The sequence below is a fragment of the Phocoena sinus genome, chromosome 2 (assembly GCF_008692025.1).
Source record: "Phocoena sinus isolate mPhoSin1 chromosome 2, mPhoSin1.pri, whole genome shotgun sequence".
NCBI classification, from domain to species: Eukaryota; Metazoa; Chordata; class Mammalia; order Artiodactyla; family Phocoenidae; genus Phocoena; species Phocoena sinus.
This window is the reverse complement of record NC_045764.1, coordinates 153,084,368-153,099,783: the sequence shown is the minus strand read 5'-3', so window position 1 is coordinate 153,099,783 and position 15,416 is coordinate 153,084,368. Positions and strand designations below refer to the sequence as shown.

The 15,416-nt window shown below is 48.4% G+C and overlaps 1 protein-coding gene across 19 annotated transcripts in view; it reads right to left on the bottom strand.

The window, feature by feature from the left end:
• Positions 1-15,416, bottom strand: part of ADCK1 (aarF domain containing kinase 1) — a 153,166-nt gene that overhangs the window by 72,670 nt on the left and 65,080 nt on the right. For all 19 annotated transcript variants that reach the window (XR_004348326.1, XR_004348313.1, XR_004348316.1 and 16 more), the window contains one exon: positions 10,157-10,315. Coding sequence is in view for 5 of the 19 variants with exons in the window: in XM_032621907.1 (XP_032477798.1) it covers positions 10,157-10,315 (159 nt within the window). In the remaining 14 variants the exon portion in view is untranslated. The remainder of the gene's footprint in view (positions 1-10,156; positions 10,316-15,416) is intronic.

Genomic DNA, 15,416 nt, shown 5'->3' with positions numbered 1-15,416 from the left:
CTCTGTAGTCCAAATCCAAGATTATGAAAGCCCAACAGCCGCGAGCAGAAACCACCACCACCATTTACTGAGCGCTCCCCACTCGCCCAGCACTGGGTAAGCACTATTACCTGCCTTATTCCTCCATTTCTTCTTCACAGTGTCTCCGGGAGGTACACACCCTTATCATCTGCATTTTACAGGTTAAGAAAGTTGAGGCTCTGAGAGGTTATGTGATTTTCCTGAATTTGCCCAGCAAGGAAGCAGAGCCAGAATTCCCCTTGGGTCTACCCGGTCCCAAAACCCTTGTTCTTAAGCACGTTGCTGAATTGCTGCCTTTGCTTCTCCCAGATTTGTGCTTCGTGGTCCTGTTTATAAAGGGCTGGGAGGGGGCAGCAGCTACATTTTGTTTATTTCTTAGGCTGAGTGGTTGGTACCTGAGCATTTATATTATTTTCTATGCTTTTTGTATTGAATACATCTAAAATATTTCGTGATAAAAAATCAAATTGGAATAAGAAACCAAGGTTGGCTAAGACAAGAGGAGTAAGAGATAAGGGATTTGACCACTTGGGTAAAAAGCTTGGATTTTTGGAGATCTGGGCCCACAGTGGACTCTTGAGTCAGGACATGATGAAAGAGTGAGTTTCAGAAGACTTATCTGGCATTTCAGTTGTCAGTTTAATTATGTGAAACAAACATCACTGGCAGAGAACAAGAGCCCAGGGACATCTGCAGAGCACACCACGGCCCCTCCGTGGGCAGGGACTCTGTTCTGAGGCTACCCCACCACTGGAGCTATGGATTTGAGATGGTCTCACAAGTTCACAGACTATAGCACTATAGTAGTGGGTAAGCAAGGGTGATGCCAGGGACATGGGGGATGTTCCAGCATTGTGGGGGGGGGGGGGGCGGTGTGGAGAAAGGGAGGGACACAGAAGGCACCTCTCCTGTTCTTCTATAAGCCCTCCTGTTGGTGTTCAAAGTCGGGCCTGGGGAGAACCACTGATAGATCCTCCCAGTAATTCTTGGTATAGTCCTCTGAGAATCCCCATCTCTAGCCCTGGCTAGAGCAGAAGGACAAGGAACGAGAACTAAAGAACCATGGGCCTATTGGTACCAAGAGACCTTCCCCATCTGTTATGGACTTAATGCTTATGTAGCCCCCAAATTCATATGTTAAGCCCTAACCTCAGGGTGATGGTGTTTGGAGGTGGGGCCTTTGGGAAGTAATTGGGTCTAGATGAGCTCATGAAAGTAGGGCCCCTGTGACAAGATTAGTGTCCTTATAAGAAGAGAAAGAGAGACCAGGGCTCTCCGCTTCTTCGCCAGGTGAGGACACAGGGAGAAGGCAGCCATCTGGCTACAAGCCAGGAAGAGGCTCCTACCAGGAACCGAATCAGCTGGCACCTTGATCTTAGACTTCCCAGCCTCTAGAACTGTGAGAAATAAGTGTCTGTCATTTAAGCCTCCCAGTCTATGGTATTTTGTTATGGCAGCCTGAGCTGACCAAGACACCCCCCAGTCTATCCAGAAGGCCTTCCCGAGCCCCAGCTATGAGGCTTGTCTCGTGCTTCTGCTTGCCCTGGTCTATGATATGAGGTCCAACACTGTAATTAGGTTCACGCAGCACAAAGAAGTAAATCTAAAGTAGGGCCGTTAACTAACTACAAGGCATTCTACAGCTTTGTTTCTAAATCCTATGTCCGAGGCAATGTACCAGATGCCACTCTAAAAGAATCATCACACAGGGTTATTATACTCAGTTTCTCCCAAACCCTTTTTAATTACATTCGGCTGCAGTCTAATTTCCTTTAAGTCTTGTCTAGTCTTTCAGGGGCTAGACCTGTGACCTTATGATAATCGATTTAGTTTATGTTTTGTTTCTGTTTCCGTCACACGAAACAAGAAGGAAGAGGTGGCAACAGTGAGGCCCAGGCCGCATGTGTCAGAGCCGGGCATCCTGTCTCATCATCGTGCCCTCAGATGGCCCTCAGCTGTCACCAAAGGGGAGGCAGAGCTGGTGCACAGGAAACAGAAGCACCTGCCCAGCCCAGGCTAAGGGCACACTTGTCATCCGAGGCACCTGAATTCCAATCTCTGGGCTCTGAGTTCAAGCAAGAACCCTCTTGGGTGTTTTGCTCCAGCCTAGATTCCAGAGCTTCTCACCCAGGAGGGACAAGGAAGGAGCCACAATGAGTCTCACTCATTTGTTCAGTCAAAATGTACTGATTACCTTCTTGGTAATGACTTTGGACCAAGGTATACACAGAGACCCACATGTAGCCCAGTGGAGTCTATACCAGGAGATGAGGCTTCTGGCCACACAATAACTCCTCATCATTTGTATGGTCACTGCTATTTGTGAAATTTTTAATTATCATTAATTATCGTTAATATCCAAACAGCACTGAAAGGCACTTTAAAGACTCTTCTGTTACTAATCAATTATGTGATTAGTCATTACTAGTACTATTGATTATTATTAATACTTAATGTCATGAATCATAAAAGCAGCCAAAAATTGTATTGATTGATATTAACTGCTAATAACTAATTAGTAAACTAATTCATAACCCAAAAAACGTTGCACTACTCATAAAACTGGTCTCAAAAGCATTCTGTGGTGGTTGGCATGTCACTTCCTTGGTTCCTTTAAAATGAGAGGGTCTGTTTGAATGGAAGTCAGGGGTTCTTAGCTTTATAGGACACCATCCCCTTTATAGGAAGTCACCAACTTGAAATTTTGATGCCCGCTATGAAGCCCAGAAAATGTAAATACTCCCATAATTTTGTACATAATTCAGGGGGGTTATCAACCCCTTGAACTTCACAGTGGGTGGGGAGAGGGGTCAGGTTAAAACTTGTCTGGTCCAAGTCTAAAATGGTTTGGGCAGCTGTCACTTTAGACTGTTCTTGGCTTGGGAAAATAAAATAAAACTCCTCAGTTTCACCTTCTGTTTTTATTCAATTCCGTTCTTAACAGCCTGCCCTAAGTAGATTCAAGTTTTTCTTTTTTGACAACACATGCAATCAACGAAAATAAAACAGGTGTTGTTATCAATTTGACTTTTTGATTTTTCTCCCAAATTTATCTTCTCCATAAAATTCTTCCAGCAGCCAATTTTCCACCAGTGCCTAGCACGTACTCAATAACCAGCAGATGTTTACTGAATATTCACGTGAATGAATGAGCGAATGAATAAATGAACATTCCAAAAGGTTTGCCCTCTCCCCAGAAATAATTATATGTTCACATGTGCATTACCCAAATGCATTAAGTTTTTGTGCCTCTAAGATTTTGGTGGAGAAAGGACTACCTCTGAACTTTGGGGAACCACGGTTTTACGATGACTGAGAATATTCTACTTGATCTGGAGTCTTGTTAATCAATCAAGGTATATTCAACAATTAATACTTCCTTCAAGGTAGAATAATGAAATCATTCTCCTATAAGGCTATTGGCTCACAGTAGGAAAAATAAATTATGAGCCACACAGAAATGTAATAGAAAAATTGAGAGTCACATAAAAGTTTGAAAACTAGTGACTGCTATTTATAATAGCAAAAAAAAAAAAAGGGGGGGAATTATCATTATCCAGGCATAGGCAGTGCGCTATGAGGCACTTTATATACATGCTCTCATTTCTTCCTCTTCTTGTCCATTTCACAGAGAAGGGAATCAGATCAAGAGGTTAAAGCATTTCTCAAGGTCACATAGCTTTTAATTTCAAATGCAGGACTTGGACCCACGTGTTGGTTTTTGTCTTTTTTTTCTTTCACTTCTTTATGCAGCCCTGTCTCAGGCAATACAGTACAGGACAATACAACAGGAAGCTTGAGATAAGGCATAAAAAGAGCTTTGTAAACTGTAAAATGCAACTGAAATTCGAGTTACTGCTATCAAGTTATTATATATTATAAAAGAAATAATGTTCTATGGAAAAGCAGGACACTAAATAGAACGCCTACACGGATCTGAACTGGTAAAAATGGATGTTCGACAAGGATCGAAAATCAGTTCAGAGTGATGCAAATAGCTTACCATTCATGGGGTTAATCTTTGTTCTGATAAGTTATTAAAGTGCATACTTTTTAGAAAGCAGAATTACAGGGTGAAGAGAAGTTTCCATGGGATGGTCTACATCTCTGGGGCTTTTAAAAATGTATTTAAAAAAAATAAAATCAGCTGTTGGATTCTGTGCCAACACAAACATTACCTAGCCACCCACTGTTCAATCAACACATTCAGAAAAGAAACAAGATGACAGACAGCATGCACTGAAAATGTTGTTCAAAAAAAAATCAAAAACATAACTGTCACAGGTCTTTACTTTTAGAGTCCCTCGGTATGGGCTGGATGACATCAAATGGTGAGTGGATGGGATTCTGGTGCTCAGATCAGAGAGTTCTACCCTAATGCTGCAGAGCACCTTGGGGACAGGTGGTACATGAAGGGCAGGGAGCCTGGCCATGAGTTAGATTCTTTAGGGGGTGATAGAGCACGGGGGTGTTCATCATCAATTTCAGAAGCTTAAGGGATAACAGGGGGTGATACAGGATAGTGCTATTGGGACCTGGGAATGATGGTCTTACTACTGCCTCATGGGTCAACTGAGTCCTACCCTGTTCTCAAATGGTGAGCGTGGCAGTGAGACCCGGCCTGCTAAGCTCCCTGCTATCGTGGGCAGGCAAGAACTGCTGCAAAGCCAGCCCGCCAGCAGACAGACTCTGCCTTGTCAGTCCTCCCCTTGCTGCTGAATCACTGTTCCAATCTCTGGGCCCAATTAGTCTGGCTCTGGACAGCCACTCAAATCAATAAGAGTCACTGGCCACGCATCTAGAAGTAGAGTTGCCCCAACTATTAAAGGGACAATATCAGGTGATAATGACAAAGCTGAAAACACCCTTGGCTGTGCCTTTCTCTTTTGTGCAAAGTCACCGACACCATCAAGTTCATCACCATTTACTGAGAGTCAGTCTCTGTTTCTCTAGCGCTGGTCAACAGCTATCACCGAGACCATCCCCTTCCCCAAGAGGAGGAGACACAAAACACCAGGGTGGCACATGCTATTGGGTGCCAACTTCCTGGCTAACAGAACCTCAATTTTCTGCACCTTTCTTGTCCTTCAAGGAAGGCAGGCCTTAGCCTGAGAAGGCAAACCATGATTGGTCTAAGCCAATCAAAGTGGTCCCAATCCTCTTGCCAAGACTGATTCAGTCTTGGGGATGTGGGCCTGCTTCTGGCCAATGAAAACTGAAATGAATTCTATTAAGGGGCTACTTTTTAATATGAGGGAAGAAACAGGCCCTCTCTGGCATCTGGATGTCATCCACTTGTAATAGCAGGAACCCCGCAGCTGTTTTGCAGCTATGAGGGGCACTACCTTAGAAGGACAAGCCAGGAAGCTGAGCTGGCAGAGTGGAAGACATAAAGAACCTGGGTCCTTAAAAACCACACAGAAATGATGCATTAGTCAACCTTGAAACAGCTGACCCTACTTCCAGATGTCTTGTAATGTAAGATAATATAGGTTACTATTATTTATACCACTTTTAGTTGGATGTCCTGATACACGCAGTTAAAAGCATACTAACTGATACAGCTAGTAGCCCCCACCTCCTTATTCTCAAAAGTCTCATTTCTGCAAACCTCCATCCTTACAGCAGATATGTGTTTGGATTTACAAGCCCACTTCTTAAACTGCAAATATAAAGGTTAAGCCTATTAGCCACTCTCTCCTTAGTATGAACTACTTTAATCGGGTTTTCTTCCTCTCAAGACCAGGCTGTGATCAATCACAGGGTTGGAGATGAGAGAGAGACAATAGTGGGCAGTGGGAGAGAAGCATGAGGACACACAATACCTGGAATTGGCATGAAAAGAAACACCAGAAGGCTCTCCAGGAAAGTAGCTTTGCCTCCCCTCTGTCTCTAAGTTTCTGGTGGGTGCGATAGCCCTAATGCCTCCTAGAAATCATTTTTTTCCTACCAAGCACACTGGAGCATGTGTCATTCCTAAAATCAAGGCACCATTTAGGTCTGGACTTAGAAAAAAATAGTAATACTCATTTCAAATATAAAACGAAATGAGCTTTCCAGTTGGCACCTCTTAGTTGTAAAGCAGAAAGGGTGACCAGATAGGACTTTTTTCCACCAGAGGCCAAGCCCAGCGACAAGGCAGTACCACTCTGTGCTGCTGCTAATGCTGGCGGTCCATGGAGGTGGTGACCTCAGGCCTCATTTCCAGCTTCTCTCCTGAAGGCTGCGAGCGCAGGTCTCTTATCTGCCTCACGATCCCAGCCCCAGCCACTGCGAAGGAGCCACCCTGTGCTCTGCACATAGTCACAGGGCTGGTAATTTCCAAGAAAAGCATCTGATGCTTATCTCAGGCCGGAAGATGCCAAATTTTTATTTCTACTATTATTGATAGTGACCTTACGGCCACCATTACTTAGGGAGCAGTGAGGCTCTGAGCAAAGAAAAGATGTCAGCTGTCCTCCCAGCCCCAGTGGGTCTGCTGGCACCACCGGGCAGAGACAGGCTCCCAGCTAATGCAGGCATGGCTGCTGGGTCCCAGGACACCCAGGGATCCTCTGAGACTCACAGTGAACTTGCATCTATGGCTGTTCCATAGCTACTGACTGATGCTTCAGAAAACTAAGGTTTCCAGGTGGCTGCCCAATGCCACTCAGCAACCCCACTCCCGAGTACCAGTCAGCTCCCTTTTCCACTGCACCCAGCAATATTCCAAACCTTCATTTCCCCGCTCAAGCCTCCATGCCACCTCCTACCCCCTCTTTCTCAGCAGATGGTCTTACCTCCTACTTCAGAGAAAAAATAGAGGCTATCAGGCTGGTACGACTCAGCTGTCCACTTTCCCCACCTTCCCCCTCTGCCCCACTCACTCATCTGTACCCAGCCTTACTACCTTCCTCTAGCCTCAAACAAAGGCTGCCAAAGCCCAATGTTTCCACCTGTGTCCTTGGAGCCCAATCCCTCCAGGCTCCTCCTAAACCAGGTCTATCAGTTACTTCCTCTCCTAAATCTCCAAGTCCCCGGCTCCGCTGCCCCTTCCCCATCAGCTACAGCCTGCCCCAGGTCCCCGCCGCTAATCCTGTGCCCTGCTCTAACCACTATGCTCACCCTCCCCCACCATCCATGGCTAAACATGAAAAGAGTAGTCTACATTAACCATCTCTGCTCCCTGAGGCCTCAATTCTCTTCCACCCCACTCACCCCACTCTCCCTGCTCTTCCCAAGAACTCTAAGTCGCCAAATCCAAAATACTCTTTCCAGAGCTTCACAAATTTATGTTGCATTTGACAACATGCAGTAATTCTGACAGATTATATTTTCCAAAATGGCTGCAACAATACCTCCCACTCTAATGCTCTTCTGGAACCGTGCCACTCGCCCATCAGGAGGTAGAGTCTATTTCCCTGCCTCTTAAACCAAGGGGGACTTTGTGACTCTTGCTCTTACCAATAAAGTAAGGAAGAAGTAACCTGCGTGACTGCCACGGCTAGGTCATAAAACTATGATGTGCTTTCAGCCTTATTCTCTTGGGACACTCCCTCTTAGAAACCAGCCACCATGCTGTGAGGAAGCCCAACCAGCCTTGGAGAGGCCTTGGTGAGGGTCTAAGGCCCTGACCCACAGCACCGGCTGAGCTCCCAGCCAACAGCCAGAACCAACTTGCCAGCCGTGTGAGTGGGTCCTCCTGTTGCAGTTAAGCCACCCCAGCTGGCGCCAGATAAAACAGAGATGAGTCTCTCTGCCACACCCTGCCCAGGTTGCAGAGTCATGAGCAAAATACACGACTGGTGTTTTAAGCCACTGCGTTTTCAGGTGGTTCATCACGCAGACTAGTGGTTGTATCAGTTGGGATGCTAGATAACTGACAGTGCTCTCTTCTCTACATTGTTCTCATTGGATGTAGCTGCTCAGTCCTGGCTCTCCTCTAATCCCTCTGGCCATGCCTTCTTAGTTCCCTCCGGAACTCATCCTCCTGGGCATGATGCTCTCACAGCTCTTTCTTTGCCCCCTCCTTTTATTTTTACTCTATATAGCTTTTCTAAGTCATCTCAGCTACTGCCCCAGATTCAGCTCCCATGAGTCTCCTTGCTGATAAATCCAGAATCTGTATTTCCAGCCTGAAGTGCAGACCGACAAGAGATCCTGATCTAAAACTGCTGACGGCAATGTCTTACAGAACATAGTTGCTCCGTCACCCACTCCACTTGCTCTGATATCCATCCCACCCCCTTAATCTCATAAGAAACTACATTCCCCAGGCTCCCTTACCAACTGGCTTCTAGCTAGGTTTGGTGGAATACAGGGGAGTGGGCAGGGGGAACAGGAGGAGGTGAAACACCCACTGCCTCAAACGGCATCTGTGGTTCCAACCCCAGGTGACAGGCCCGAGGTCTCTGATCCACTCCCCTCAGGTAGCCCCAGCACCTGGGCTCCAGGGAACCACCTCTTCTCCTTGTCCCTCCACCTGGAGGGTGGCAGTGGCTTCCTGCTATTGGTGACTATCTCACCATTCCACTTGGCTTCTCAGCAATTCCATCCCCTGTGAACTCCATGTTCTGTTTTAAATTCCCTCTGAAATACCTAGAGCAAGTTCTTTTTTCCCCCAACTGAATCCTGACTGATACACATCGTTAAAGGCACCTAAATTTAATCATTTAAGCTAGAAACTTACAATTTGTTTTCATTTTCATTCATACCAGTGTTTCCCCCCATCCCATGTAAAGCTGGTCACAAAGTCCTGATGATTCCACCCTGTGAATCCATGCCTCTCCTCCACCCCCATTACACTGCCTGGGTTCGCATCATCTTTTCTCTCTCAGACCAAGGCTGCAGTCCCTCAATTAGTCTCCCTGGCTACAGTCTTTCTGCCTTCCAATACATCCTCCAGACTGTCAACAGACTTTTATTTCTAAGGCACATCTGATCACGACATTCCCCTGATTAAAATTCTTAAATGGTTCCCCACTGACTACAGAAGAAAATCAGATGTGCTCGGTTCCACAGTAAATACGTACTTACTATGTATACCATTCTGCGCCTGAGCCTGGAATACGAGGCCCTTCATGTTCTGTCCTGCCTACCTTCCCAGCCTCATCTGCACCCACGCCCAGCTCGTTCCATCTGAACCAGCCGAAGCTCTCCAAGCACACCCTGCTCCCCTAAGACTCAGGGCCTTCGCACAGGCTGGGTCATCCTTCCCCTGCCCGGCTGCCTCGTGGGTGCCTTGGTGAAGCCCCCCTGATGCCCCCAACATTCCAGGCACAGGGCTCCACGGCACTCTGCAAACACCCCTTTGACGGAGCTCACAGTCGAGGGCTGTTTTGTGTACAAGCCTGTCTGCGCCACTAAACGGGGAGCTCCCCGAAGATGAAGATGTGGGTCACTCACTCTTGTGTCCTACGTACGTGTTAAGTTTAGCCAAAGTGAGCTGGAAGAATAAACTAAGTGTCCAAAGTGAGGAAAGGGAACCAAGGAAAGGGAAAGAGAAAAAGAAGGAGAGGGACAATCTGGCAGGGTAGGCAGGCTGCTGACCTCCATTGGGGGTGCTGGCTACCGCCCAAACCCTGGTCGCTCACCCTTTTTCCTTGCTCCAGGCATGGAGCTAGAAAAGTCCAGAGGCACAGTCCCCACTACAGCTGTCCCAGGGCCATTTTAGGGCATACACGTTTTGTTCATTCAAAGCAAAGTATCAGGGAAGCAAATGTGCAATCTGCATAAATATTTCTATGTGATCTGCCTGTCATTTCCATATCCCTTGACTGACCATATGCTCCCTTTTGTTATAATTTAACAAATTAGGAAGTAACTTTTTCTACCCCCAAGGAAGTCACCTGTGGGTCGTCTCATTTCTACAATATCCCCGAGGTCTCCTTGGCCCCAGCAGCGGCCCACCGTGTTCTGAGACCACCCACAGACAGTTCCCAGGAATGAATCAAAAATCAAGCAACCTTGCCATGGGTCCCCTGGTCACAGCGCTGTCATGACACCTCCTTTGCGGTCTCAAGCTCTCCTCTTTCACTCTGCTGCTCAAAGGGCCACACTCCAAACTATAGGCCTTGAACCAGTTTCACTGGGACTGCCTGGATCCCAGGGGAATGTAGAACGAGTATGAAGGAAGGGGAAGGTGGAAGGCTCTCACCTCCATCAGAAGAATGTCCTTTGAGCTCTGAGCCTGCACCTTTGGGTGCTGGACCTTCACGGCCACCGTCCGCCCATCATGCAGCATCGCCTTGTGGACCTGGGCCAGGGAGGCAGCTCCCAGAGGGGTGTCATCAAAGCTCATGAACAAATCATGAATCTGTCAAGAGTGGAGAGAGGACAGAGCAATTAAGATGACTCAACTCAGTGAGAGGGGCCAGGAGGATGGGCCAGGGCCAGCACTGCCCAGTGCCCCCAAGAGAGATTTTCTCCTCTATCAATTGCTTTGCCTGGGCCCTTTAGTGCCATGGAAATTCACACCAGCCACCAGGGCAGGGAGTGAGACAGAAAACACACGTGGAGGGTGGGTCTCATACCTGTGCAGGGGTACCCTGAGCACCTCCATTTAAAGCCAAAAAAGTGCCATCTCGAGTGTTCAGAACCGTGCATCATCCACCTATTTAATTACTCACCATTGTGTCTCCGAGGCTCTCACATATGGATATGATCAAAAGTTAACAGAACCTGGGCCCAGGGCAGCCCAAGCCCGGGGAGCAGATGGAAGATGTTCCAACCCCGCCAATCCGGAAAGCTCAAGGAAGCCCAGGCTAGAGGCTCCAAACCCAACAGCTACCACTTGTTGCTGCCTGAGCCTCAACATGGGTCCCCAAGTCCACTCCTGACCCAGCCACCTGGCAGAGATCTCTGCACACCAGAGCCCTGCTTTTGTTCTTCAGGTGTGATGCCACCCCAAGTACCTTGGGCAGATCCCTGCCCCTTCTGCGCCTCACTTTCTCTATGAAATGGAACATATACCCCTTACTCTTCCATCTTCTCTTCCCTTCTTCCTCCCCTCCTTCCCTCTTAGAAATGCCATTCCAATTCTCCTGAAGGAAAGGTCTGTCTGACTTGAGTGGTCAGATAGTTGGTCCAGATATGAATATTCTACCAGATGGGAAGAAGGGCCCCAAAAGCCTTTTGCAAAATTGTCCAGGTCTGAAATTCTCATCCCCTCCATTTCTTGAATTCCCTGTATAGCCTCACAATTCTGGAAAGGCCAGACATTCACACACACACGCACGCACACACGCACGCACGCAAATGTGCATATGTATGCCACATACCTCCGCTCCTTCTCACACCACCCAGGCTCTCATGCTGAGGTCCACTCAGTCCGTGCCCCTGCTGCCTCTCTTTGTCCCCCTTCGGCAGCAGCCACTCCATCCTACCCCTCAGCCCCTCTCCTCTCCTTGGACTTCAGAGGTCACACGACCCACGGCCACCACCCCATCCCTTTGTTTGCTAGGCTGCACCATCACTTTGCTAATCTCATCTCATAAATCACTCCCTCCAGTCCTGTCATCATTTTGGTAGCTTTCACTAACTCCATGCCATTTATCAACATCCTGCGGGGGCCAAAGGTCCAGGCAACACGGGAGGGGCCTACCCTTTTCTGTCACGGGAGATGGGTACAGATTGGCTTCCCGTCCCCCTTCTTCCTTATTGGGTATTTATTTGTACCCCTCCTACTGCCCCCTTCCCCAACTTGCCTTTTTCCCTCCCTCGTGAGTTCTGGGCTCCCTAAGGGCCAGATTCTTCCCACATCATCCCCCTGAATCACCCTGGGTCTCTCCACACAAGAACGCTTTATCCTGGACCTGGGCTTAGACTAAGAACGAAAGGGCCGTCAGCCCTATAGCGCGTTAAAACATCAGCTCCAAATAGGCAGCAACTGTTTTCTGTTTTGTTTGCTGCTGACTTCCCTGCGGTTAGAACAGGACTGGAACTAGTCAGTGCTAAACAAATATTGTTGAAGGACTGAATCCACTATTCTTTCTATCGGAGAGGGATTGTATCAACTCTTTCCTCCTTTTGAAATGGCTGGACCATCCTACTCCCACACTGCTACTATTCCAAAGGCCTCACACATAAAAGCACATGTCACGAGTGGGATTTACCTAGGTGGACTCCACCTGTTACTCCAGAGTGGGGGTGAGACCCTGGCCTGATCATTCAGAACCCCGGGTACCTCAGGCCACACTGATTACATCAGAGATTGACCCAAGTGGTCCAATCAGACTCAATTGTTTTACTTTTGCTTGAACTATTGTAGAAGTGCTTCTCCTTCTTTCTGCTCAACTTGAAGCTGAAAATTGAACTTGAAGCCTGGAGCTACCAGGGGTCACACAGTAGCAACAAAGAGGAAAGCAGAGTCAGGAGAGAGAGTGAACCCTGGTCACAATGGCTGAGCCCTGGGTCTAGCCGTGCCTGGATGCCCAACCCTATAATATCTTTCTTTTGCTGAAGGTAGTTTGAGTCGTTTTCTGTCACACACAACTGAAGGGGCTCTGACTGACACAGTGTGTTCTCAGGCCCCAGCAGGGATAGATGAAAGAAACCTGGGCATGGTGCCCGGTACCCCCAAGAGGCCAGTACATGAGAGTTCCATTTCCTTCCCACCCTCTTGCTGGGACTGGCATCCAGGAACCGAAGGGAGATGGAACTTCAGCAACATTCCTGTCCGTAACATAATGAGATCAACACCACTTCCTTGGAAAGCCTCTGGTAATTCCTGAAGGAGCACCAAGGAGAATGTTTTCTAGAGAAAAGCCGTGAACTCAGACCCTCACCTCCGGCAGCTAGGATGGGCAAGGGGACCTGGGGGTCATCTGACCCCACTCCCACCCCAAGCCTCCGCCTGGCTCCCTGGGAACACTTGCTCTTTCTCTGAGAAGGACGACCAGTCTTCAAATCAGAGTCATTGCAGGGACGCTGCAGAGTCACTGCAACTGAAGAGTGACGTGGCATCACTAGGGCTGTGTGGCAGGAACAGCTGCCAGGAGCGCTGCAGGGGGTGGGGAGGTGGGGGGAGGAATGCGTCAAGGCAAGCATATCCCAATCTTCAGGGCAAGAGGAAGACTGGTCCCCCATATCCCCAGGGAATGCGGAGGGGGGCCTCCCACAGTTCCCTGCTCCCACCAGGGGTCGGGCGGGTCCCAAGGTACCACCAAAGCCCAGGTGCCCATTCAGCACCCTGCACGAGGCCCAGCTGTGAGGACGTGCCCAAATCCTCAATTTGACCAGTGGAAGCAAAGAGGCATGGCAAGTGAGGATGCACTACCCACTCGGCCCAGGGAACCTGTCGGGCAGATACCCCGCCCACCCCACCCCATCCACGCACTGCCACCACCTCCGGGGTGCCCCTGCAGCCATCCTCTTCCCCTTTATCAGTAAGCACGTCAGACACCCACACCCTCCTGTGCTTACACACACTCACACACGACACACACACACAGTTATTGATTGCTAGTGAATGTTCCTAGCCGGCTTATAAAAAACCGTAATTAACGATTGGGGCTACAGGCTGTAATTAAATATGAATAAAGTACCTGTAAATGGAACCTTGATTCAAAGTGTTCGCTGGAAGTACTTTATGCTGATAGAGAGTAAGGAAAAATAGACCCTGTCCCGAAAGCAGAATTTTACCCCTCGTGCAGCTGAAACAAACGTCACCCCCCTCCCATCAGGCCTCATCCCCCAGACCTTCAGCAGAAAAGCATTAGCAGAAACAACCTGCAGCATTTGTAGCAATTAGATTCAAGTGGGGCCCTCAGCCGCCTCCAGTCCCTCGCAGACGCCTCTCTCCCCTTCTAAGGCTTTCTCTCCCCTGTTCTTTTTTTTCTCCCTCTGGGTCTGGCGGCAAAATCAATTAACTAAAACAACTACATTTTAAAATGACGTTATGTGCTTTTTAATTACTGTCAGCCCATGATTCAAATATATCAATGTCCCTGTCTGGAAAAGGAAAAATAATCAGGGAAAAAGTTTCTCTAGCTTTGTATGGTCTGGGGTGTGTGTGTGTGTGCGCGCACGCGTGTGTGTGTGTGCGTGTGTGTGTGTGTGTGTGTGTAAGGGGTGAGGAGAAGGGCAAGAAGAAATTTGTCACCTCCTAGGGGCTTAGCTCACCAGGGGCTCAGGTTAAGACTTCAGCACGTCTATATGACATGATGGATGTTAACTAAATTTACTGCAGTAATCATTTCACAATATATGTAAGTCAAACCATCACGCTCTACACCTTAAACTAATACAGTGATGGATGTCAATTATATCTCAATAAAACAGGAAGAAAAATAAATGTCAGCAGACTGCCTTCAGCTGGGTTCCAAGAATCAAGAGACCACGTGACGTGATGCCCTAGTACTGGGCAAAGTGAGAGACCCTCCAGAAAATCAACCAGGAGGATTCCCATAAAGCCAGGTTACCGGGCAATGTTTCCAAAATGCCACGTTAAGCAGCCAGGCACTGGCCAGGTCCTCATTCAGCCCAAAATAAGGAGGCCGGAAGTCAGGACCTTCTAGAGAAGCCTCAACATGACCCCTGGGGGGAGTTTCACTGGGGTCTCTTAGCCAGCCCCACCAGAGCCTGCAGCCCAGGCAGCCCCAGCCTCATCGGGACTGGCCCATCAGTCACAAGATAGGGGATGTCCCAGATTTTCCAAGATGGTCCAATTTCAAATACTCTATCCTGTTGTCCCCATACTCATTCACATCAGACATATTCTGGATTCAGAAATGACATCACCAAAAGATAATGCTAAGAAATCCAGCACACCCTGAACTGGCCAGCTCCGGATGTAGACAGAAGCAAATCCAGGCCTTGATGCCAAGGCCAGGCAGTTCCCACTTAGGAGCCAGGAAGACTGCCCAGGGCACCTGAGCAGGTTACCATGGCATCAGCAGCAAACAACATCTGGCTCTCAAGGTCTTGAGATGGCCCAGCCCACACCTGGCTGGGTGCCAGCAGCCATCCACTGCTACCTGATGGGGGGAAGGACAAGTCCCTGTGCTAATGGAGTGGCTGGAGTGAAGCATACCCACCCCAGCCTGAGGCAGACAATAGAGCTCTAGCTTGCTAGGACTCTGCCAAAACACTGATGTCTGATGTCTGCCTTGGGCAGAAAATCCATCCCCCCTCTCAGCACCAGGAACCCCGACATCTCACAGTCACCCTATCAGCTGATACCCCATTTTGCTGCAATTCCTGCCCCTCAAGTAGGGGCTGGACTTAATGACCCACTCCTAGCAAACAGCACATGGAGGAAGTGACGATGTCCAATTCCCAAGACCGTCACCAAGATGTCCTCCTTGCTTTCTCTCTTGGAATGCTTGCTCAGGAGGAAGCAAGCTGCCATGTCACGAGGACACTCAAGCAACCTGTGGAGAGGTCCACGTGGTAAGGAACCCAGGCCTCCTGCCAGC